Source organism: Manis pentadactyla, chromosome 9 (assembly GCF_030020395.1).
Source record: "Manis pentadactyla isolate mManPen7 chromosome 9, mManPen7.hap1, whole genome shotgun sequence".
Taxonomy (NCBI): Eukaryota; Metazoa; Chordata; class Mammalia; order Pholidota; family Manidae; genus Manis; species Manis pentadactyla.
This window is the reverse complement of record NC_080027.1, coordinates 70,847,779-70,874,186: the sequence shown is the minus strand read 5'-3', so window position 1 is coordinate 70,874,186 and position 26,408 is coordinate 70,847,779. Positions and strand designations below refer to the sequence as shown.

General features: G+C 37.6%; 1 protein-coding gene and 1 pseudogene across 5 annotated transcripts; both read right to left on the bottom strand.

Moving 5' to 3' along the window:
* Positions 1–233: 233 nt before the first annotated feature.
* Positions 234–26,408, bottom strand: ARL14EP (ADP ribosylation factor like GTPase 14 effector protein). Of its 5 annotated transcripts, XM_036891776.2 has the most exons (6): positions 26,258–26,392; positions 25,972–26,125; positions 14,316–14,373; positions 6,079–6,575; positions 3,992–4,119; positions 234–2,952 (listed from the first exon to the last, which is right to left on the bottom strand). In XM_036891776.2, exons 4-6 carry the CDS (start codon positions 6,502–6,504, stop codon positions 2,724–2,726), a joined length of 783 nt encoding a protein of 260 aa, XP_036747671.1. In that variant the 5' UTR covers positions 6,505–6,575; positions 14,316–14,373; positions 25,972–26,125; positions 26,258–26,392; the 3' UTR covers positions 234–2,723. The 5 variants fall into 5 exon arrangements, with proteins under 5 accessions (XP_036747671.1, XP_036747669.1, XP_036747668.1 ...); XM_036891774.2 differs by lacking the exon at positions 14,316–14,373 and having other exon boundaries at positions 26,258–26,391; XM_036891773.2 differs by lacking the exon at positions 14,316–14,373 and having other exon boundaries at positions 25,972–26,098; positions 26,258–26,382.
* LOC118915673 (60S ribosomal protein L17-like) lies at positions 4,126–4,927 on the bottom strand (annotated as a pseudogene).

Here is a 26,408-nt window from a genome sequence, read left to right as displayed (position 1 = left end):
ACATCATGTAAAACCAACTTGTGGCCTTACATAAGTAACTTCTCAGCCAGGACCTACGGACAGCAGACGTATTTATATACCTTTTATTTCTGATTTTTAGATTAGAAGTATTCTAAAATTTAGCCACTTTGAATCAATCATACTTATACCACATATGAAAAGAACCTAGATGATTTCACTGTTTTCTATATTACTGTAATTTTATATTAAAAAAACTAAGTGGACTCAAGATGTAACTTTTCCAACTCACAACTTTTATTACAGCCAACTCTAAATCAGATACACCTTTCTCTGTAAACATTTTACATGATCACTTAAAGTCTGGTCTCCTAAATAGGCATAATGAATAAACATTAGCAAAATTGTTCAAGAAATTTCCCCTTGAAAAAATTATCATCTTTGAAAAATAACAGAAATTTTCTAGTAAAGAATGCTGAAATAACAATTTGAATTTTAAAGTCACTTATTCTGTTGAAAATATTTTTATGTTATTTAAAACAAGAATGCAAGATTTTAATTTGTCCCTATGAAGAGCTTTAGCAACACACTAAATCACACTTAAAAGCAACAAAAATTTCAGTAGTAATATGACTAAGGTCTAATAACTCTGGAAAATTGGGAGTCTGTGTTCATATCCTACAACAACAAAAAAATTTTAATTCAGAAGAAAAAAAATCTAGCATTTAAGTATATGAAGTCAAATCATTCTTTTTGCCAGTGTTCTTCTGAAACACAGACCAAGGAGCTGATAAACTGCACTTTTGATGACTGGGCCAATGAGCAAGTATGACTTACAAATGATATTTAATTCTACAGCTGAAAATGGCATTCCATCAAAGTAAAACCAGCCATTTAAACAGATACCAAAAATATACAGGAGTAAAAATAAGCCTCTATTGGTCCATTCACTCTAACTGGCTGTATAAATTTAGTTTTAATGTCTAAAAAATATTTCAAATTGACAAAGGCTCATTTGGTTAAAGTATAATATTTAGGGAAAACAAAACAAAAACCTAAAGTAGTGGAAATATTCTAGCTGACAAGAGATTTTAGATAGACCGACAGGTAGCTGTCTTAAAGGAAGAGCAGAGGAAAGTGATCATCCAATCCCTCATCTTCCAAATGGTACCCATACAAATTCCAACATCAAGATTTAATTTCCAAACGATTTATACTGTTTCAACCAGTGTTTCCCTGCCCTTTTTCATTATTACTCCCTTAAGGAGCTTTTTATTAGTCCTTTTACTCCTAATCAACACCCTATAGAATTTTAATACCACAGATATAATGTATATCCTTATGTATTGTATGTATATCATGCTTTATACATAGAATAAGATTTTTGCCACCAAGAATGCATAGTCTAAACAATGAAAAGATTTACAGTACTAAAACTTTTTTTAAAGAGTAAGTGGGGAGAGTGATATATTTTAGCACTTACATATATAGATTATATCCAAGATAGTTTAACACTCAACCACTTAGTTGTCATTAAAATTGATTTTCCCTAGGCATTGTTCTCAGCTTCTGGCAGTCCTTGCCTTGCACAATAGTGTGGGACCATAAACATGGCCATTCAAAGCAATCTTAATAATAAATGAGAAAATGATGATTGCTCTGTGACCTTTAAAAATCTGTCAAATACTAAAAACTCTAAGTTACAAACGTAAAATGAAAACATTATAAAAAGTGTTTCAGTGCACTGTAATTTAAAACATTAGAAACAGAATAAAAGTGTTACTTCACTGTAAAGAATTAAGAACAGTTTGAACAGTGCTTGCCTTTTTGTCAACTGATGATATTGAATAAGCATCTTTTCTATACCATTGCATATTATCACACTTTAAGTTTGGATTAGCTCCTACCATTTTATCATTTGTGCTTTCAATGTTACGACGTATCTCTATAATAACCTTTACATGAAGTTTTTTACCATCATTTCCTCTGGGATACATATATTCACCCTTTTTATCACAACCACTCTGCTCATTAAGCTGTTAAGTTTGCCTTCACTAAGTTGCTCTAGCTGTGTACCTAGAGGCTCTCGAATAGCAGCAGTGTCAACATCCCATAATCGATCTTCTACTTACGTTCAAGTCAAATCTCACTGCTAGTATTATCATTTTTCCTTTCTTTACTGCATTTTCATTTGTTACCCAGTTCTTCTGAGTAAAATATGTGGGTGACAAGGCAACAAGACAACTACATGTTCTGTTGCCTGTGAGTGTACTTTGAGTGACAGATGCACAGGGATCAATCACTAACAGAATTTGAGAGAAATAATGTGATTGGTTACTCATCTGTTACTCACATAGTGATTTGTGGGCCCAAGAGCTAGCAGGGAAGTTTGTACTTCAGGTAATCACTCACAATTAATACCCTGTGGTAACTAAAATTCAAACTGTGCTGTTAGGGGGCTGGTATTATTTAACCAAATCATTGTCACTGAGATGTGTGGATATGGGAATTGTGCAAATTGAGGACAGCCTGTACCCTACTTGTTATATTGACCCAGAAAGGCTTAAAGCTGACTGCTGAGTAATAACCCATCTAAATTTACATCAAATAAGCATCCTAAATGCAATATTAGTGCATGATGAGTACACATGTTAAGGGGGTTTTCAAATTTTTGTCATTTGGTAATTAACTTTAAAATGTATCTGAGAATGAAAGAATTTTAGAACTAAAGGACCTTTAAGGATCCTGTCATTTGATATCACAGATTATCCAGCATGTTTATTATGAATTATTTCTCCTCCTTCAATTTCAATTTGCTCATACAGCCACTTCCGGTCACAGCGGCATTCAGCGCCACACTTGGTGGACCCGCAGGTGGGGCAAGCATAGAAACACCCTAAACAGTCCTCATCAAGGCAGTCGCAGAGGTCCATTCCGCTGAAAATCAGGAGCCCCTGGCTATCATAGACCTTACTCTTCGCTGGTATCACTTGTCTGTGAAATAAAACACAAGAAAAAATTCTGAATTTATTTCACTGAAAAGAAGGTAATGAAAAAATTTTAGGGAGAGAAATTATTTTGAATTAGGGATGAAGTCCTGCCAAACTGGTACATAACTTACTAGACTCAAGGTTACTCTACAATTAGTAGTGAATGAACTCTATGCAGGAAGAAGAGACCTCACTCCAAAATGTTGAAACAAATTCAAAATGACTGAATGTGACTCTTCAAGTCCATGTAAGTCAACTTAGAAAAGGAATGGACAAGAACGGTGTCCAAAAAAATACTTATTTCCTTTGAAACTATTTCTTCTTACTTTAAAAAGAAAAAAAAAAAGAATGGCCATATAACAGGAATACATCTTACTGGCTACTGACCTCTTTACTGCTTTCTGAGCAGTTTTATTTTTGTTATAGTATACAGCCTTATTGTTTTTATACTGCAATTACTTTGTTTCTTGTTATTTAATGCACTCTAGCAAATCTGGCCTAAAAACACTTAACTGACTGAATGGAAAACCTTAACAGATGGAATAAATGGCATATGTAAAAATATTTCTGAATGATTACACTAACATTACTTTGTCAATTTGTTTTTAAAATGCTTAATTCAAAATACTGTATTCTACAATTTTCTCATTCTGTTGACTGTACCATAATTGTTTCTATTCTAGACATGTAAAAAAAGCAACCTTGTATTCTTATAAAATTTGTGTTCAGTTGCCACGCATAGAGCAGAGATACACCAGCATAGAGCAGAGATACACCAATTACATAATACCAATGCTTTAAAAAGATTTTAATTCTAAGAAGTATGATTAATTCTATGTCAAAAATATTATCTTGTTCACTTCACTGATCCTTCCTAAGAAACAAATTTAGATTTTATACAAGGCCCTTGGATGTTTTTATTAATTCCAGATTATCCAATTTAAAGTATCTACCCAGAAAATTCAAAATTTAAGAGAAAGGTAGGGAAATAATATAGATGTGATGCAGCCAGTAACATAAGCCTTAAGTAAACAAACAGTTACCTGTCTGAACCAGCAGTTGCATTTTTTGTAAGCCGCCTTTTTTCCCTTTTACCAGTTTCTGGAGCAAATTCAGTTTGTTTTCCTGGGTTTGCAAATTGTAATGACCTCAATGCTTTAGCAGTTCTTCCCTAAATAAGAGTAAATAAGAAGCAACTCAAATATTGAAATCAGACCATAAATAAATTAGTATTTCACTTACTGTTAATCCACAGTATTCCTTAACCTGGAAGACAGTATGGAACTGACAAAAAAAGAAAAGATTTTTAGAGCCCAAGTGCAACAAAATTTTCACAGTCCTGGACCTTGTTCAAAGTTTATTGGTTAATTAATTAATTTGTTTTTTTTGTCTGTTTGTTTTTTTCTGCTTTTACTTTTATTTACATTTATCTTCTGCTGAATTTATTCCTGGGCCATAAGTTTCTATTTCTTCAATTTCTTCTGGGATATCTTTATCTTCTGTGCAACCTCCTCTTCTGCTCTTTTTCAGTAAGGATCATCTCGATGTGGCAGGGAAAGCTCATGAATGGGTTGATCCAACCACGAGCTCTGTAAGTTCTGCACCACATCTTGGAGGCTTTATTCACCTGGATATGTTCAATGACCAGAGAATCTACATCTAAACCCTGAAGTTCAATTACTCTCTGCATTTTTAAGCATGTGCAGTAAAAATTCAGCACTCTTTTTGGGCCACCGACTGTGTCCATGCCTACTGTTTGGCCTGGGCACACATACCAACTGTGCCACCATTGTAGCGATGGAATGGCACACATTGCTCCTGTAAGGGGACATCCTTTAGACACTTGGTAGCTTTTCAGATAGCATACCCTTCAAGGCCTGGGCAGTTTCACGAGTGTTCTTAAAGTGAACATGAAGATTTGAACCTCTTGATTTGCATGATTTTGTGGGGTTTTCTGGGTCAAGTGAATAATGAACAATTTTTAGAGATCACCTCAGGCCGCTTATGGGAAGAGCTATTGGTTAATTTATATATATATAATATTTTCATTATCTAACTTTAGTCTCTGGCATATTAGGAGGAGAAGAAAACAGGCCTGGTGAAAACTGCAATGGCTTCTGCCAACATAAGAGAAAATGTAGAAAAACTGCTGTGTAACCCAATGGCATAAAACTGAGGCTCCTAATAATGATCTTGAGTCCTTAAAAAAAGGTTTCTATTATTATTTTCCATATATTTAAAAGCAGAGAAATAACAAGGTTTCAAGTTCTGAATATTATGATCTTTTTAAAAAGGTCTGGTAAACATTTTGATGGTTAAGGGTTTAGACTTGTTACCTGGGGGGGGGAAAGGTTTATGTATACATTTAACAAGAGCAATGGATACATGAAGTGGAGAAGACATTTAAGTGACAGTAGCCAAGTACCTAGTATGAGCTGCATAATTCAAATGAAATCTTAAATTGTTCTGAAGCAGTTAAATAATCTAAATGTAGGCAAATGAATAAGAAACAAGTTATAAAATATTTAATATCTACAATGTAAAGATGTATGCCTTTTGACTACAGGGAGTCCTAAAATTAGCCTTGCTGATACCATGTAAGAATTCTGAGCTAGAAACAAAGGAAACTCAAACACCTTAGAAACTCAAATAAGAATAGGACAGTGCCAAAGAAGAAAGGTTGAAATAAGAAACACTTACTGCAAATCTTTTCTCTGATGTTCCTTTTAAAGCAATAAATTTTCAAGTCCTTTATAAAAAGAGTAATCATTTCTGCTATACAGACCTTTGCTGGCTGGCATGACCTACTGAGTTACTTTGGTATAGAAAAGAAACTAAGAGAGTTAAGTCCTGGATTTGCCAGAATTTTCTAAAAGCCACACCTACTGTCTTAGCACTAAGAGTTACACTGTGAAGAGTGTTGGGACTATTGTTATTCTTTTCCCAAGCCTACTTTATCATCCAATCTGGATATAAGGAAATATTTAGAAACATTATTTTCACCTGCCCAAACTTGATAGTCACTGCATGTTAATCAGTATAACAATAATGTAAATATGATTTCCTTATAGTTAAACAAAGTCCTACATTATAAAATAATACAGCAGAAAAAAATGAGTATTATACATACATCTGAATCAGGTTTTCTTCTCTGACGGTCTTCAGAATCAACATCCACACTTCCATTGATTATTTGTGTACATTTTGGACAAAGCTTCCAACCAGGTACAAGTTGTCTTCCAAATTTTGCACTCAGAAATGTGGCATCATCTAAGTCAATTACATGCAAATTTTTTTTGGCTAGTTTTTTGTGTATGTTAAATGGATCACAACATGACTTCTGTAAATCCTCAAATCTGTCAATGTAAATTTTTGCATGATGGAAGCAAATTGTATTGTTCCCAGAAAGTGTCATTCCAGTTCTAAGTTGAAGTAAAAGCATATCATTTGATGACAATTCTTGCAAAGTCTTGAAACCCGTGTGACGAGTATAGTAGGTTTTATGGCACTCATTCGTGGTACGTAGCTGGACTCCAACTGAGCATGGATCCATCATTCCTGATTCTAGCAAATTTTCTATGCTTGTATTTGTCTAGAAATCTCTCTAGTAGATCAGTGCTGATCACCCTAGAGAAGACATAAAAGAGTGTCAGACTTTTACTGCAAACTTTTAAGTGTTTGATAAAATTCAATACCTTTTTAAAAGAAAGCTCTTAGCAAGAAAGGGATAGGAAGTTATTTACGAAAAGCCTAAAATAAACATTTTTATTATATGTGATCATAAAACATTAGAAACATTCCCTGTGAAGTTAAAACCATACGAGAATACCTACCACAGCTTCCATTTAACAGCATATTAAAAGGCATAAGGACTGAAAGGAAGAAACAAATATTACTCAGAGGATATAAATATCTACATGGAAAATCCAAGAGGTTCCACAAACTATTAGAATTAGTAAGATATTTTAATAAGGATGCTAGAAACCACAGACACTGTAAGATAATCTTATAAAACATACAAATGTTACAAAAGATATACAAGACTTTTATGGAGAAAATTATCAAACAGAAAGACAAACAGACACTCTAAGTAAATGTAGGAATTAATCATGGGAAATCTGACTAAATATGTCAATTCTATAAAAATTTATCTATAAATTCAATACTAGTCCAATAAAAATTCCATCAGATATTCTACCTAGTCCCACTTGAAGTCAGCAACTTGCTCTATATGGAAGAGCAAAGATCAAGATATTCTGGGATAACTGGCTAACTATAAGGAAAAAGACAGACTAAGATCTCTTTCTCATAAACAAAAAACAATTCCAGATGGATTAAAGAATTAAACATGAAAAGAAAAACTAAAAATGTTTAAGAAAACATAGAAGACTTTGTGACACTGGGGTTGAGAAGAATTTCTCACAAGAAAGCATATATTGAAGGAAAATATGGATACTTAAACTACATGTCAAAATTAAACATTTCTGTATTAACTCCAAAGGATGGGAAAAAAGCCACACTTTAAAGGTTTGTTGGGTTATTATCTGAAACACACCAAAAAATCCTGACTTCTACAAATCAATCGGAAAAGTAACAAAGAACCCATCAGAAAAGTAAACAAATATAAATAGGCAATTTAAAGAGGAATAGAACAAAATAACTATAAATGCAGGCAAGGATGGTCAACCTCATAGTTATCAGGAAACCTTTTCTCAAACAATTGCTTGGCAAATTTTAAATCTGATAATCTAGTGCTGGTTAAAACATGGCCAACTCTTGCATGCTCCTTATACATTGGTAGGAATGTAAATTGTTGCCAACTACTTGAGAGTGTTTTTGGCAATTTCTTGTGAAATTAAAGTTCATGCTCCAAGACTTTGCACTTCCAGCTGTAGCTAGGTGTCTGTGCCAGAGACACATATGTCCCATATGAGCACAAGGGCTTTGTGCATTATAATATGTACAAGGACTTTCAGTGTCCACAGTTTTTGACAGTGAAAAATTGGAAAATCTGATGTGTAACTGTGGGTTACTAAACAGAAACTCCTACAGGGCAGTTAAAATGAAAAAACTGCATGAATCATGTGGATCAACATGGGTAAACATCAAAGACAATCTTAAGTGAAAACACTGCAAATGAATATAGTATGTATCAATTATCGGTGTAAAATTTTAAAGACTCAGAATAGTATACATTGTTGACAGATAAAAACATGAATATGTGCTAAAATACACAGGAGAGTAACAGACACCAAACTCATGGTATATGTACTTCTAAGGAGCAAGGAACTTTTTTTTTAAAGAGAGATTACAGAAGACAAGGCTTTGGAGGCATGCACACAAGTGTTTCATTATTTTCTGTACTTTATACTTGAAACTTTTCATAATTAAATATTTTACAAAGATAATACAAAAACTTAGTTGAATTCTTAAGACTCAACACATACAAATTACTAAGAAAATAAACTTGTTGAAAATGTATGTGAGCCACTGAAGTCTGGGTGGTGGCAGGGTACAGAAAAATCTGGAATTCTGCAATTTTCCAAGTGTTTTTATAAACTTTGTTATGTTAGAAAAAAAATGGTTAGAAAGCTTAAATACTTCCTGGTATATTTTCTGCAGGAGGAAATTGCAATCAGTAAAACCATACATGAAGAACAGATTCTGGATTCTTCTAACAAAAAATGGTGAATAAATATATACCTTTATGTTTTAAGTTAAAATACTAAATTAAATAAAAGATAGAACATAACTTAAGGTGTTAAAATGTTGAACATTAAAAAAATTTTTTTAATTGATTTAAACAAAGCATATTTATCCTCTTTTATTCTATTTTAAGGAACTTTTTAATATAACTATCAGGTATAGGTTCCCATCACATCAGGTAAAATGGCTTATGTAATACTAATAATTAGATTTAACAGGAAAGCGGGTTAAGATTAATTAAAATGAGGAAGAGAAGCATCCAGATACAGTTACAAAACAGCACCAAACTCTGCTGTACTGTTACTTTAACAGATACGGGGCACTAATCTTGCTCCAGCCTTAACAGTCAATACAAAGAAGGAAACTTGGTCAATTATCCCCCACCCCAGTAAATTATGGAAACTGCTAATGCTTAATGTTTTATTAATGCCACAGATTTTTTTTCTGGTATTGGCTTAGACACCTTCCACAATAGCAAAAATTATTTTATTAATCTTAAATCAGTATGAACCTGGATTCTTAGAGAATGTAGAGCGAAATTTGTTTTTCTTCAAGTTAGCCATGATCTTATCAGTCCTCAAAAACATTCCCTTTTGGTAAACAGTTGCTTCCAACCATTTTGAGTTCTTGGCATACTTCTGAGTACTATAATTTTTGAAGGTACACTTGAAGAAATGAAATTGCTGCACAATTACATACTATTTCCTAAGTAGCCACCCCTCAGGTATTGGGAGTAGCCAGATAAAATACAGGGTGCTTAGTTAAATTTGAGTTGTACATAATTCACAAATTATTTTAATTACACTTCTTTTAATTATAATTATATTGCTAAGACATAATTTGTTGTTCGTCTGAAATTCAAATCTAACTGGGCATCTTGTATTTTTGCTAACTCTGGCAACCTTATTTACTACACATTTTTTGCACCTTCCAGTAAGTAGAGATCTTTCTTTGGTGCCAGCTTCACATTATGCTGCACCACTCCTTGTTGCTCAAAGAAAACTGAATGCCCTAGGAGCAAATTACAGGACTTGCTCAGTTTCAAATTAAAATGTCCAACCAGAGAGAAGACAAATTGCCAGCTGCAGTAAAATTTTACACACTGAATAAAACTCAGTGGCACACTGAGTACCACTCACTTGAATAAAACCGTCATGGTAAAGTTCATACACTTGTGTCAATCCAGTTTAATGCTCACAGTCTCACATACGTTTGCTTCCCAATCTACTATTAGGCAATTTGTTCATGTACTGCTAAAGAAAAGTCAGGGTGGCTGAAACAGGAGCACAAAATTCTAGGCAGTGATCTTAAGTAGGCACTGCCTGCCTTCTAAAAATTACACGGTCCAGTTGCTCCCCTCCAGTTATCTCTCCATGTCCTTATTTCTGTCCTCCTCCCCTAAGCTAAAGTTCTGCTGTAGAGCATTTTGGATCTGTTTCCTAGCAACTGTTTCTTTTGCTCATTTCAGTCTGTGTTCTGGCAATGTGGCCCATGATCAATATTTATTATTTTCTTCAAGTGACAATCCAGTAGCCTCAGGTTACTCCCTTCACCAGCAGCACAGTGCTATGCTTTTCATTAATGATTATCTAACACCTTCCTTAATTAAAAGTCAGATATGCATGACTATTTACTGTTCACAAACTAGCACTGGCATTTGCTGGGAACTTATTAGAAAAGAGGAATCTCAGTAAGGGACCTAGACCCACTGAATCAGAATCCACATTTAACAGATCCCCAGGTGATACATAAGCACATTACAGTTTGAGAGGCACTGCTTCAGGGAGTTCAATTAAAAGAACATTAACCAAGCATCTTCTGTTATAGAGTAAAAAATTTCAAAGGGTAAAGAATAAGAAAAACAGATATATAGACATGTACTTGCCTTTTAGGAGGACTGACATTTAGAAAAGATTATGAGGGGCAAAGAGTTGCTAATTTGATAAACAAGGTATAGAGAAAAGTAACTGCTACAGTGGAAAACTGCACTGTTGAGTACACAGACCCAGGGTTTTCACTATCATTATCTGTGAACTCCTGAATCTTTGATTGCCTTTGAGCTATTTTACAACTTTCAATTGCAAATAACTGACAGTAATGTAAAACAATTCTTCTCTATATTCTTGTAAACTCTTATATGGTGGAGGTGCAAATGACTTCCCTGGTCCACTGTGGGAGACAGTTTTGTCTCCATTTGCTCATTTATTTCAATATTCTCTTTTTTATTTTGGTATCATTAATCTACAATTACATGAGGAACATTATGTTTACTAGACTCCCCCCATCACCAAGTCACCCCCACAGACCCCCATTACAGTTACTGTCCATCAGCGTAGTAAGATGCTGTAGAATCACTACTTGTCTTCTCTATGTTGCACATCCCTCCGCAAGATCCCCCAACATTATACATGCGAATCATAATGCCCCCTTTCTTTTTCATCCCCTTATCCCTCCCTTCCCACCCATCCTTCCCAGTCCCTTTCCCTTTGGTAACTGTTAGTCCATTCTTAGGTTCTGTGAGTCTGCTGCTATTTTGTTCCTTCAGTTTTTTCTTTGTTCTTATACTCCACAAATGAGTTTCCTTTGACTGGTTTTATGAGTAGTTGATTTTATTTTTTGCCTTTAGTTAGTATTTGGTTGGTCTGCTTTCTTTGCTGTGACTTTATTTTCTCTGGTGACATCTATTTAGCCTTAGGAGTGCTTCCATCTAGAGCAGTCCCTTTAAAATATCCTGTAGAGGTGGTTTGTGGGATGCAAATTCCCTCAACTTTTGCTTGTCTGGGAATTGTTTAATCCCTCCTTCATATTTAAATGATAATCATGCTGGATACAGTATTCTTGGTTCTCAGCCCTTCTGTTTCACTGCATTAAATATGTCATACCATTCTCATCTGGCCTATAAGGTTTCTGTTGAGAAGTCTGATGATAGCCTGATGGGTTTTCCTTTGTAGGTGACCTTTTTTCTCTCTCTGGCTGCCTTTAATACTCTGTCCTTGTCCTTGATGTTTGCCATTTTAATTATTATGTGTCTTGGTGTTGTCCTCCTTGGGTCTCTTGTGTTGGGAGTTCTGTGGGCTTCTGTGGTCTGAAACACTATTTCCATCTGCAGTTTGGGGAAGTTTTCAGCAATTATTTCTTCAAAGACACTTTCTATCCATTTTTCTCTCTCTTCTACTTCTGGTACCCCTAAAATGCAAATATTGTTCCATTGGATTGGTCACACATTTCTCTTAATATTCTTTCATTCCTGGAGATCCTTTTATCTCTCTCTGCCCCAGCTTCTCTGTGTTCCTGTTCTCTGACTTCTATTCCATTAACGGCTTCTTGCACCTCATCCAGTCTGCTCTTTAAGTTCTTCCAGAGATTGTTTTATTTCTGTATTCTCCCTCCTAACTTGATCCTTTAGGTCTTGCATATTTCTCTGCAGGTCCATCAGCATCGTTATGATCTTTATTTTGAATTCTTTTTCAGGAAGATTGGTTAAATCTATCTCCCCAGGCTCCCTCTCGGGGGTTGTCTGGGTAATTCTGGACTTGATCAAATTCTTCTGCCTTTTCATGGTGATAGAGTTAGTCATAGGCAGTTGGCATGTATGTCAGCTGGGAGAACAAAGTCCCTTCCTGCTTGCTGGTCGCCTTGCCCTTCTCCGCTGCCTGTGCTGGTTACTCGCACATGGGGAGCAGCTTCCAGTTTTATTTCCTGAGCCACCATGGGCGGGGCAGCCCAGAGCCCTGCGGGGAGTGGCAGGTGTGTCAGGTTTGCTCTCCTGCAAGAACAGCAACCCTTTGCGCCCTGTCCCGGTTTCCTCTGTCTGTGCTGGGCAGCCGTGTGCCAGCAGGGCCTCTTAGTCTGGCCCGGGCAGCTGTGGAGGAGGCTCTGGGTGGCTGCTGTGGGTGCGGCCACTCTTAGGCTGCTCCCCTGCTGTTCCGGGGCAGTGCGGGAGGGGGAATGGATGGGAGGCTGTTTATCGCTGTGAGGGTCTTCACAGCTGCACTGCCACCGAGGGGGTTAGGGTGCCCAAAGTTCCCTGGGATTCCCAGCCTGCTGGGCCAAGTGTGCTGGGATGATTCCGTCCAGCTGTGGAGCCCCTGTCCCTTTAAGACTTTCAAAAAGCACTCACTTTTCTTTTGTCCCAGGGGCACCGGCTGTGGGGATCCGCTCGCAGGTTTTACTGTTCCATTTCCCTAATATTCAGCACACCATGCACTGTGTGTCTGCGCTCTCAGTGCAGATCACTAGGGCTGGGTATTCAGCAGTCCTGGGCCCCCACTCCCTCCCTGCTCTGACTCCTCTCCTCCCGCTGGGGAGCTGGGGTGGGGGGCACACTCGGGTCCTGCTGGGCCGCGGCCTGTATCTTACCCCCTTCTTGACATGCTGAGTTCTTGCAGATGTAGATGTAGCCTGGCTGTTGTACTATATCTTCTGTTCTCTCTTTTTGGAATAGTTGTATTTGTATTTTCAAAAATATATATGGTTTTGAGAGGAGATTTCCGCTGCTCTACTCATGCCGCCATCTTGGCTCCTATTTCAATATTCTTGATATAGAAATGTATCTGTTCTTTTGATTGTCTTCTGAACTATCTTATACAGTTGTCTTGTTAATAATAAGGTAAACAAAATCTAAGTGTTCCTAATTTTGTATCTGTTTGATAGCCATGATTCAACTTCTATTTGTGGAAAATTTTCTTTAAAATACAGGAAAAGACTAATTTGCTCTAATCAATCACTCTGACCAGTATAATACTTAATATTCCCTATAGAAGAAAAAATACCCTGCTTCCTAAGGGATATGATTTTACCCACCTTTTAGGAAGACTTCACTATGATACAAATGAGACACAGGTCTTCAAATACTTTCAAACCACACTCAGTGTGTAGGATTTACAAATGCTAACACTTACTTAATTCCTGAATAGGTCAATGGGTCTTCTTAAGACCTTCCTGTACAGACATTTGGGTGAATTTTATGGGTATACTTATTTTCCATTTCAAACAGCCAAAATGCCTTTTGACAAGTTGAGTTTTACCTGAGACCTGTGCTCCTGGTTCTTTCCATGGTCAAGGAAATACCCTTTTGTTTACGTATTACCAGAACAGGCAAAGGACCTCCAAATTTCCATTCTTTGCATCGTTTATGAATTTATAGATGATCAGCCTACCTGCCTGCTGAAACTGAGTAATTGGAACAAAATGCTGTTAGCCATATTTTATATTCTTTCCTTCCCCCAGATTCATGGACTTTGGCCTGCCCTCAGCCAGAGCCAGCAAACAACCCCTGAGAGAACAGGCTGGTCTCAGAGAAAAACATTCTAGGATCTACAATCAGATCAAGCAATTCTGTTCTGGTATTTTTTACCCCTCCCTTGAAATGGTAGTAAACTTTTTGCCCATAGAATTGTCTCCACTGCAATAGTCCCTTTCCCCCTTTTGCAATAAACTTTTCAAATAAAACACCTCTTTACTAACTATGGATTTTTTTATTCAACTTTTTTTTAAAATTCTGTATTTTGGACTTTCTCTTACCTTAGGATTGCTAACACTTTACTTCAATGACTAAATATTGTGATTCTAAGATTAACATTTAATGTTTTATAACACTACCAGAAGAATCAACAGAGAATGAATTAAGTGTACAATAGATGAGACCCCTTCTCCTATTACCTTAGGTAGCAAACAAATGTATTGACTCCTCATATCAATGCCAGCTCAGGGAATAAGCCTTTAAGAAAAAATTGAGGCATAACTGACTTATTAAATTAGTTTCAGATGTACCACATAATGATTTAATATTTGTAATATATATTCTGTACACTGCAAGATGATCATGATAGTAAGTCTAGTTAACTTTTGTACCAGTCACAAAATTATTTTTCCTTGCAATGAGAACTTTTAAGATCCACAGGCATACCTTGGAGATTTTGCATGTTCAATTCCACACCACCATAATAAAGCAAATATCACAATAAGGTGAGGCAAATCATTTTTTGGGTTTCCCAGTGCACATAAAAGAGATGTTTACACTATACCATTGTCTGTTAAGTGTACAATGGTATTACATCTAGAAAAATGATGTATATACCTTAATTAATATTTTATTGCCAAAAAAAAATGTTAACCATCATCTAAGCTTTCAGTGAGTTTTTGAGTTCAACAGCAATTCCTTCCAGGTTGTGAGAACCAACTCCAATTTGTGTGCATGAGAGGGAGGGGAAAAGAGGAGGTTTTCCACACATGACACCAAGCAATTCTAGGGCAGAGTGTCCAAGAATTCAACTCCATTTTGACAGTACCAGATTCCCTAGGTTAAGGGGTCCGCCCCAGAAGACCACCCTCCATGGCAACTCCAGATGCTAATCGCAAGCCCCAGGCTATTTGTTGCCTGTGCTTCTGATGTGCCAGCTACAGAGGAGGTTCCCATGACCTCCCCCTTCGGTGCGATTAATTTACTAGAGTGGCTCACAGAACTCAAACATGTACATTTAACAGTTTAATAAAGGATACAAGTTAACAGTCAGATGAAGAGATCCATAGGGCAAGGCCCCAAAAAAAGGAGCTTCTAACCTTGTGGAGCTTAGGGCCTGACTTGATGGCAGCGGAAGCTTTCTGGTTTCCCAAGCATGGAAACTCCCTCTGACAACACAGCAGGATGCAAGAGAGAGAGAGAGAGAGAGAGAGAGAGAGAGAAATGCTCTTTTAAGGGTTTTTGTAGGGGCTTTACAGCATAGTCCTGATTAACTAAGTCACTGGCTGCTGGCTGTGGCAATTACATTTGCCACATCAATTGGCTCTTCCCTTCCTGAATGACTTCTCTACAACATGCAATGCTGTCTTACAGCATTTTGCCCACAGAACTTCTTTACAAATTGGAGTCAATAATCTTAAATACTGCTGCTGCTTTATCAATTAAGTTTACATAATATTCCAAATCCCCTGTTGTCATTTCAACCATCTTCACAGAATCTTCACCAGGAGTAGATTCCATCTCAAGAAACTCCTTTCTTTGCTCATCCTTAAGCAACTCATCTATTCAAGTCATATCATAAGCTTTTATCAATTCAAACACATCTTCAGGCTCCACTTCAAATTCTAGTTCTCTTGTTATTTCCACCATATCTGCAGTTACTTCCTCCACTGAAGACATGAGCCCCTTCAAGTTATCCACGAAGGTGGAATCAACTTCTTCTAAACTCCTGTTAATGTTGATATTTTGACCTCTTCCTATAAATCACAAATGTTCTTAAAGGCATCTAAAGCGGTGAATCCTTTCCAGGTTTTCAATTGACTTTGCCAAGATCCACCAGAGCAATCACTATCTGTGGTGCTATAGCCTTACAAAATATAATTCTTCAATGCCTAATAATAGGACCTACAAGTCAAAGTGACTCCTTTTCCATAAGTACAGAAGGGATGTTGTGTTTGCAGAAATAAAAGCAACATTAATCTCACTGTACACACCTCCATTAGAGATCTTGGGTGACAGTTATATTGCCAATGAGCAGTAATATTTTGAAATGAATCTTTTCTTTGAGAAGTAGGTCTCACTAGAGGGCTTAAAATATTCAGTAAACCATGTTGTAAATGGATGTGCTGTCACTCAGGCTTTGATGTTCCCCATTTATAGAGCACAGGTAGAGCAGATTTAGTATAATTCTTAAGGGCTCTAAGATTTTCAAAATGGTAAATGAACATTGGCTTCAACTTGAAGTCACCAGTTGCACTAGCCTCTTACAATAGTCAGCCTGTCCTTTGAAGCTTTAAAGCCAGGCATTTTACTTTTCTCTAGCTATGCAAGTCCTAGATGGCATATTCTCCCAGTAGAAGGCTATTTCATCTACACTGAAAATGGGTAACTTGCTGCAGCTTCTCCATTAGCACTTGCTACTTCACCTTGCACTTTGATGTCATGCAGATTGTTTCTTCCCTTAAACTTCATGAACCAACCTCTACTAGCCTCAAATTTTTCTTCTGCACATTCCTCACCTCTCTCAGCCTTCACAGAATTGAAGAGAGTTACGGCCTTACTCTGGATTAGGCTTTGGCTTAATGTTGTGGATTAAGAAACATTGTGGCTGGCTTGCACTTCTATGCAGACCACTAAAAACTTCCTCCATATCAACAATAAAGCTGTTTTGTTTTCTTATCGGTGTGTTCACTGGAGTAGCACTTCTATTTTCCTTTAAGAGTTCATCCTTTGCTTTCACAACTTGGCTAACTGTTTGGCACAAGAGGCTAATCTTCTGGCATATCTCAGTTATCAACATGCCTTCCTAAACTTAATCATTTCTAGCTTTGATTTAAAGTGAGAAATACGGGAATAGGATAAAAGATGGCGGCATGAGAGGAGAGACAGGCGCTTCCTCCTAAAACTGGATACAATTAGAAAATAAAGTTGGTGCAACTAATCCTGAGAGAGCAACAGGAAAGAAGACGGCGCCAGACTGCATACACCTGGAGAAAAGAGGAGACCTCACTGAACAGAGTAATGTACCAAAGCTGTGGCCAGGTGGGACCCAAGCCCTTCCCCCACCCCAGGTCACTGGCAGGAGGAAGAAAAACAGAGCAGGGAGGGAGTGGAGGCCTGGGGACTGCTGAATACCTAGCTCGGGAGATCTGCTCTGGGAGCACAAACCTACATTTCATGGTGTTTCATCATACTTGCATGATTACTGGGTTGGAAAGTGAATACAGGCAGAATTCCTGGAGAGACTGAGATTCCAGCCACTTGTGGAAAGCAGGGATCCACATCTGGCTGCTCTGGGACAAAAGCTTATATCTGTGTGCTTGGCCCACTGGTTCAGGCAGTGGAGACAGGCACAGCAGCTGGGAGGCAGGCAACAGCCCTTTCCTCCCCTCCAGCACCAATACCACTCCCCTGCGACCCTCGACATTGCTTCAGGGGCTGAGTAGCTCCAGAATAGAGCTTCTGGACACTAGAGGGCACCATATACAAATATGAAACGCCAAAGAAACCTGGTCCAGAGTAAAATTATTAATACAACTCCTGAGAAAGATTTAAATAATATGGACCTTGTGACTCTTCCTGAAAGGGAGTTCAAAATAAAAATCATCAACATGCTAATGGAGGTACGGAAAGACATCCAAGAACTCAGGAATGTATTCAGGTCAGAGATATAATTGTTGAAGAGCATGATGGAGGGTATTAAAAGCAGGTTGGATATGGTGGAGGAGACAATAAATGAAATAGAAACTAGAGAAGAGGAATACAAAGAAGCTGAGGCACAGAGAGAAAAAAGGATCTCTAAAAATGAAAGAATATTGAGAGAACTGTGTGATCAATCGAAGTAGAACAATATTCACATTATAGGAATACCAGAAGAAGAAGAAGAGAGAGAAAGGGATAGAAAGTGTCTTTGAGGAGGTAGTTACTGAAAACTTCCCTAATCTGAGGAAGGAGATAGTCTCTCAGGCTATGGAAATCCACAGATCTCCCAACACAAGGGACCCAAGGAAGACAACACCAAGACACATAGTAATTAAAATGGAAAAGATCAAGGATAAGGACAGACTCTTAAAAGCAACCAGAGAAAGAAATAAGACCACATTCAAAGGAAAGCCCAGCAGGCTATCATCAGACTTCTCAGCAGAAACCTTACAGGCCAGAAGGGAGTGGCATGATGTATTTAATGCCATGAAGCAGAAGGGCCTGGAACCAAGATTACTTTATCTGGCAAGATTATCATTTAAATTTGAAGGAGGGATTAAACAATTTCTAGATAAGCAATAGCTGAGAGAATTTACCTCCCACAAAACATCTCTACAGTCTATTTTGGAGGGACTGCTATAGATGGAAGTGTTCCTAAGGTGGAATAGCTGTCACCAGAGGTAATAAAACCACAGTAAAGAAAGTAGAATAGCTAATTACTAAACAAATGAAAAAATTAAATTAAATATCCCCAAAGTCAATCAAGGGATAGACAAAAAGTACAGAATAGGACACCTAATATGTAAAGAATGGAGGAGGAAGAAAAAGCAAGAGAAATAGAAAAGAACCTTTAGACTGTGTTTGTAAAAGCATACTAAGTGAGTTAAATTAGACTCTTAGATAGTAAGGAAATTAAACTTGAACTTTTGGTAACCACAAATCTAAGGCCTGCAATGGCAATAAGTACATACCTATCAATAATCACGCTGAATGTAAATGGACTGAATGCACCAATCAAAAGACAAAGAGTCACTGAATGGATAAAAAAACAAGACCCATCTATATGCTGCTTACAAGAGATTCACCTCAAACCCAAAGACATGCACAGACTAAAAGTCAAGGGATGGAAAAAGATATTTCATGCAAACAACAGGGAGAAAGAAGCAGGTGTTGCAGTACTACTATCAGACAAACTAGACTTCAAAACAAAGAAAATTACAAGAGATAAAGAAGGACATTATATAATGATAAAGGGCTCAGTCCAATAAGAGGATATAACCATTATAAATATATATGTACCCAACAGAGGAGCACCAGCATATGTGAAACAAATACTGACAGAACTAAGGGAGGAAATAGAATGCAATGCATTCATTTTAGGAGACTTCAACACACCATTCACTCCAAAGGACAGATCCACCAGACAGAAAATAAGTAAGGACACAGAGGCACTGAACAACACACTAGAACAGATGGACCTAATAGACATCTATAGAACTCTACATCCAAAAGCAACAAGATACACATTCTTCTCAAGTGCACATGGAACATTCTCCAGAATAGACCACATACTAGGCCACAAAAAGAGCCTCAGTAAATTCAAAGACTGAAATTCTACCAACCAGTTTCTCAGACCACAAAGGTATGAAACTAGAACTAAATTGTACAAAGAAAGCAAAAAGGCCCAAAAACACATGGAGGCTAAACAACATGCTGCTAAATAATCAATGGATCAATGACCAAATTAAAATAGAGATCAAGCAATATATGGAAACAAATGACAACAACAACACAAAGCCCCAAGTTATGTGGAACGCAGCGAAAGCAGTCTTAAGAGGAAAGTATATAGCAATCCAGGCATATTTAAAGAAGGGAGAACAAACCCAAATGAATAGTCTAACATCACAATTATTGAAACTGGAAAAAGAAGAATAAATGAGGCCTAAAGACAGCAGGAGGAGGGACATAATAAAGATCAGAGAAGAAGTAAATAAAATTGAGAAGAATAAAACAATAGAAAAAATCAATGAAACCAAGAGCTGGTTCTTTGAGAAAATAAACAAAATAGATAAGCCTCTAGCCAGACTTATTAAGAGAAAAAGAGAATCAACACACATCAACAGAATCAGAAATGAGAAAGGAAACATCACAACGGACCCCACAGAAATACAAAGAATTATTAGAGACTACTATGAAAACCTATATGCTGACAAGCTGGAAAACCTAGAAGAAACGGACAACTTCCTAGAAAAAACACAACCTTCCAAGACTGACCAAGGAAAAAACACAAAATCTAAACAAAACAATTACCAGCAAAGAAATTGAAGTGGTATTCAAAAAACTACCCAAGAACAAAACCCCTGGGCCAGATGGATTTACCGTGGAATTTTATCAGACATACAGAGAAGACATACTACCCATTCTCCTTAAAGTTTTCCAAAAAACAGAAGAGGAGGGAATACTCCCAAACTCATTCTATGAAGCCAACATCACACTAATACCAAAACCAGGCAAAGACCCCACCAAAAAAGAAAATTACAGACCAATATCTCTGATGAACGTAGATGCAAAAATACTGAACAGAATATTAGCAGACCGAATTCAAAAATACATAAAAAAAATTATACACGATGACCAAGTGGGATTCATCCCAGGGATGCAAGGATGGTACAACATTCAAAAATCCATCAACATCATCCACCACATCAGAAAAAAGATGGACAAACACCACATGATCATCTCCATAGATGCTGAAAAAGCATTTGATAAAATTCAATATTCATTCATGATAAAAACTGTCAACAAAATGGGTATAGAGGACAAGTACCTCAACATAATAAAGGCCATATGTGACAAACCCACAGCCAACATCATACTGAACAGTGAGAAGCTGAAAGCTTTTCCTCTGAGATCAGGAACAAGACAGGGATGCTCACTCTCCCTGCTGTTATTCAACATAGTACTGGAGGTCCTTGCCACGGCAATTAGACAAAACAAAGAAATACAAGGAATCCAGATTGGTAAAGAAGAAGTTAAACTGTCACTATTGCAGATGACATGATATTGTAAATTAAAAAAACCCTAAAGACTCCACACCAAAACTACTAGAACTCATATTGGAATACAGCAAAGTTGCAGGATACAAAATTAACACACAGAAATCTGTGGCTTTCCTATACACTAACAATGAACTAATAGAAAGAGAAATCAGGAAAACAATTCCATTCACAGTTGCATCAAAAAGAGTAAAATACCGAGGAATAAACCTAACCAAGGAAGTGAAAGACCTATACCCTGAAAACTACAAGACACTCTTAAGAGAAATTAAAGAGGACACTAACAAATGGAAACTAATCCCATGCTCTTGGCTAGGAAGAACTAATATCGTCAAAATGGCCATCCTGCTCAAAGCAATATACAGGTTTGATGCAATCCCTATCAAACTACCAACAGCATTCTTCAATGAACTGAAACAAATAGTACAAAAATTCATATGGAAACACCAAAGACCCCGAATAGCCAAAGCAAACGTGAGAAGGAAGAATAAAGTGGGGGGGGGATCTTGCTCCCCTACTTCAAGCTCTACTACAAAGCCACAGTAATCAAGACAGTTTGGTACTGGCACAAGAACAGAGCCATAGACCAGTGGAACAGAATAGAGACTCCAGACATTAACCCAAACATCCATGGTCAATTAATATATGATAAAGGAGCCATGGACATACAATGGGGAAATGACAGTCTCTTCAACAGATGGTGCTGGCAAAACTGGACAGCTACATGTAGGAGAATGAAACTGGATCACTGTCTAACCCCATACACAAAAGTAAATTCTAAATGGATCAAAGACCTGAATGTAAGTCATGAAACCATAAAACCCTTAGAAAAAACATAGGCAAAAATCTCTTGGACATGAACATGAGTGACTTCTTCATGAACATATCTCCCTGGGAAAGAGAAACAAAAGCAAAAGTGAACAAGAGAGACTATATCAAGTTGAAAAGCTTCTGCACAGCAAAGGACACCATCAATAGAACAAAAAGGTACCCTACAGCATGGGAGAACATATTCATAAATGACAGATCCTATAAAGACTTGACATCCAACATATATATAAAGAGCTCACACACCTCAACAAACAAAAAGCAAATAATCCAATTAAAAAATGGGCAGAGGAGCTGAACAGACAGTTCTCCGAAAAAGAAATTCAGATGGCCAACAGACACATAAAAAGATGCTCCACATCGCTAGTCATAAGAGAAATGCAAATTAAAACCACAATGAGATATCACCTCACACCAGTAAGGATCGCCACCATCCAAAAGACAAACAACAACAAATGTTGGTCAGGATGTGGAGAAAGGGGAACCCTCCTACACTGCTGGTGGGAATGTAAACTAGTTCAACTATTGTGGAAAACAGTATAGAGGTTCCTCAAAATGCTCAAAATAGAAATACCATTTGACCCAGGAATTCCACTTCTAGGAATTTACCTTAAGAATGCAGCACTCCAGTTCGAAAAAGGCAGATGCACCCCTGTTTATCACAGCACTATTTACAGCAGCTAAGAAATTGAAGCAACCTAAGTGTCCATAAGTAGATGCATGGATAAAGAAGAGGTGGTACATATACACAATGAAATATTATTCAGCCATAAGAAGAAAACAAATCCTACCATTTGCAACAACATGGATGGAGCTAGAGGGTATTATGCTCAGTGAAATAAGCCAGGTGGAGAAAGACAAGTACCAAATGATTTCATTAATATGTGGAGTATAAGAACAAAGGAAAACTGAAGGAATAAAACAGCAGCAGAATCACAGAACCTAAGAATGGACTAACAGTTACCTAAGGGAAAGGGACTGGGGAGGATGGGTGGGACGGGAGGTATAAAGGCGGGTTAAAAGAAAGGGGGTCTTATGATTAGCATGTATAATGTGTGTGGGGGGGCATAGGGAGGGATGTGCAACAGAGAAGACAAGTAGTGATTCTACAGCATCTTACTACGCTGATGGACAGTAACTGTAATGGGGTTTGTTGGGGGGACTTGGTGAAGGAGGGCATCTAGTAAACATAATGTTCTTCATGTAATTGTAGATTAATGATAATAAAATGAATTTTTAAAAGAAATAAATATATAAAGTGAGAAATACATGAGTGTTCCTTTCACTTAAATTAGAACACTTTACAAGCCATTCTAGGGTTATAAATTGACCTAATTTCAATATTGCTGTGTCTCACGGAATAATGAGGTCTGAGGAGATGGTGGGGATGGTTGTTGGTAGGTGGAGCAGTCAAGATACACATTTATCACTTACATTCACTGTCTCATATGGGTGCGGTTCATGGCACCACACAACATTTACAATAGTAACACCAAAGATCACTAATCACAGAACACCATGAAACGTATAATAATGAAAAAGTTTGAAATATTGTGATAATTACTAAAATGTGACAGAGACACAAAGTGAGCAAATGCTTTAGCAGTAGAGTTGTTCAATGCAGCGTTGCCACAAACCCTTAAATTGCAATAAATTCAGTATCTTAGGAACACAAGAAAGCTAAGCCAAATAAAATAAGGTACGCCTATGTTCTCTTAGCAACTTCTGAATATACCACATGGTATTAACCAGTATAGTTACTGCATTATATTCCCACTACCTATTTTATAACTGGAATTTTGTACCTTTTGACTCCCTTCACCCTTTTTGCCGACCCCAACCCACCACCTCTGGCATCTTCCACTATGCTCTCTTTATAAATAAATATATTAAAAAAACTTTTTTTAGATTCCACATAATAAGCTTTTAAGCATTATCTCTTGCTACCCATTACCAAACTCTAAAACAGGAAGGTTAGACGTATTGAAGAAGCCATGAGCCAACTCATACAAGGCCATGGTGATAGCAAGCTTTCCTTTAAGACCTAGAACATTACCACAGGCTCTTACAGGAGTTCAAGTGCAACACCATGATCATCACTGCCTCTAACAATAGCACAGGAAGGTAGGGATTAATCAAGGAATCTATTTTTTTTTCCTTTTCAAATTTTATAGTGGAGATGTGGTAATAAGTTCCAATATGTTAATTTCCTTCAGTATAGTTTTAACTTTTTTTTTTACCAGTCTCATTAGTGGAAAAAGTAGCATTAAGAGGAAAATTTAATCAACCAAGAAATTTACTGAATTTTTAGGTTAATTTATAAGTCTTTTCCTTTCATGAAAAATGCTTTTTTTGGATATAGGGGTCTTACAATTTATGAAGCATTTTCCCAGATTATTTCTTATTTAATGCAAGTAAAATAATTTTATCTATCCCCATTTTTCAAATCAGCAGGTTTAGTCATAGGTAAACACACATACAAAAGTCATGCTTCTTTGCAACTGTCAACTTTTTGTGCCCATTACCTTCAAGTATTAACTACCCCCGGTACATGTGAATGCGCACTAACAAAAGGGTTAAAGAGCCAACTCAGATCGTCTCAGCCTCAAGAAGACCCGCGCAGTAAGAAAGGCAATGAGAACTTAAAAATATGTCCATACTACTATTCACAATATCGGGTGAAAGTGCCTATAGTTAATAAGTGCCAGATATGGCACTAAGCAAAAACATCATCTCATTCATCTTTACAACTTTGAAGTATATATGTTTGCCCATTTACAGATGAAGAAACTGAAGCTTGGAACTCTACAGCACAGTGCCTGGTATAACTGACACTCAAGTATTTGCTGAAAATATTTTAAAAACCACCTCATTTTACTTTATATGAAGAATCGCTTTTAATTAGCTCCCAGTGATTTACTCTAGGTTCACCTTAATGTACTCCAACAGATTTTTTGATGCTTCGTCCAGTGTACTTTCGGATCATTTTTGTAACAATTTAGTAAACCCTTCAGGCTTCCAAACCCCATTTGCAATTTGTCTCTATTCCTTTGGTCCTTAAAAGGCCAAAAACACAAAAGGGATTTCAACAATAGAGAGACTGCTTCCAGACCAAGAATAATGAGCAAAGCTCTCCTTATTCACCTCATTCTGCATGGGGCCAGAAGTGTCAAAGAATACTTCACACTAGAGATGTTGGCTAAGTAATTGTGAAACTGAACAGTAAACCATTCTGTTGAAAACATTTTCACCTCTTCCTAGAAAATAAAGTCTGGCCTCTCTAACATGGTATTACTTGTTCAAAGGCCACATATTCCAGGTCAAACTATACTACCTGCAAAGTTATTTCACACTTCATGCCTTTATACTGTCTTCTTTGCTTGGAAAGCCCTTGGCCCTTTCTGTGAGAGTACTAACTTATCCTTTAGGACAGTGCCAGTAACAAAGCGGGTGAGGACTTGATAATATGGGTGAATGTTGAAACCACCAGTGTTGTTTATATGAAATCATCATAAGATTGTATATCAATGATACTTTAATAAGAAAATATACATATATTTAAAAAAAAAGAAGACAGTGCCAGTGTCTTTAGTTATCTACTGTGCCTTACCCAAATATTATTGTTCTAGGTCCTTCTTCCTCTGTGTCTGCACAACACTTTCAGGGTGTTGTGAAACTTTTTTCCTATTCTTAGCTGTTGGAAGGCAGGAGCTAGCTACATAGTATTATTTTCTGTATCACCCAAAGGGAAAGAGTGACTTCAGGGATCACTTTGCACAGCACTCATCACAGGCTTTTTTGTTACTTGTTAACTGTTTCCATTATATATTAAGCTCTGTGAAATCAAGGAATCATCTGGGTTATGCCTACAGTTGCAGCTTCTCTAGCACAATATTGGCACTTAACAGACATTTAATGTCTTGAATGAATACGTTTGGAAACTGCCAGAATCTCACACCAGAAGGGTGTAATCTCCCCAAATCTGTGTGACTAGGTCCCCAGGATCCTGCAACTATTCCTACCAAAACCCTGTGGTGGTCACATGCATAACGTCCCTAGTCCATGGCTACATCTAATATGTCTGGCTACCAGCTACGCCCAATGAGCACTTAACTACATTCATGCTGCCCGGATGGAAAAATGACTGCTACTTAGCCTCCAGCCTCAACGGAAGAGCTAGGAACTGGGAGGTTTCACATTTTTTAAAAAGACAAAATAGGAGAGATACAGGGTCCAAGGCCACAACACCCTGTATCTAAATAATACAAACCTAAAGCAGAGCTTTGAGGGCTCCGGTCTCTCAAAGCAAGATGACAACCCGCGGAGGCGACAGATGCGGCAGAAATTGTACTGGGCCTTGACACGGGGCCGCAGAGGAAATGGGGAAGGCGGGATGACTGCAGGGCGACAGACCGCAGGAGGCCCTAGTCAGAAACGGAAACCCCTCACGTGTCCGGCCTCCTCGGGGCCCTCCGTTCCCGGCCCGGGCCCTCTCCCACTCAGGGACCCGTCTCCACCCCGGCTCCTTCCCAGGGCCTCCCCCGAGCCCCTTCCACCTTAGCTTGAGCGGTCCTCCGCCGGGGCTGGGACAGCAGCCACTTCCGCTCTCCGCGAGCTTGACAGCCCGCCTTTCAACTCGTCCCCGCGCTACCACTGAGAGAACGGCGAGCGAGGGCTAGAGCGGCTGAGTGCGACCATAAAGAGCTG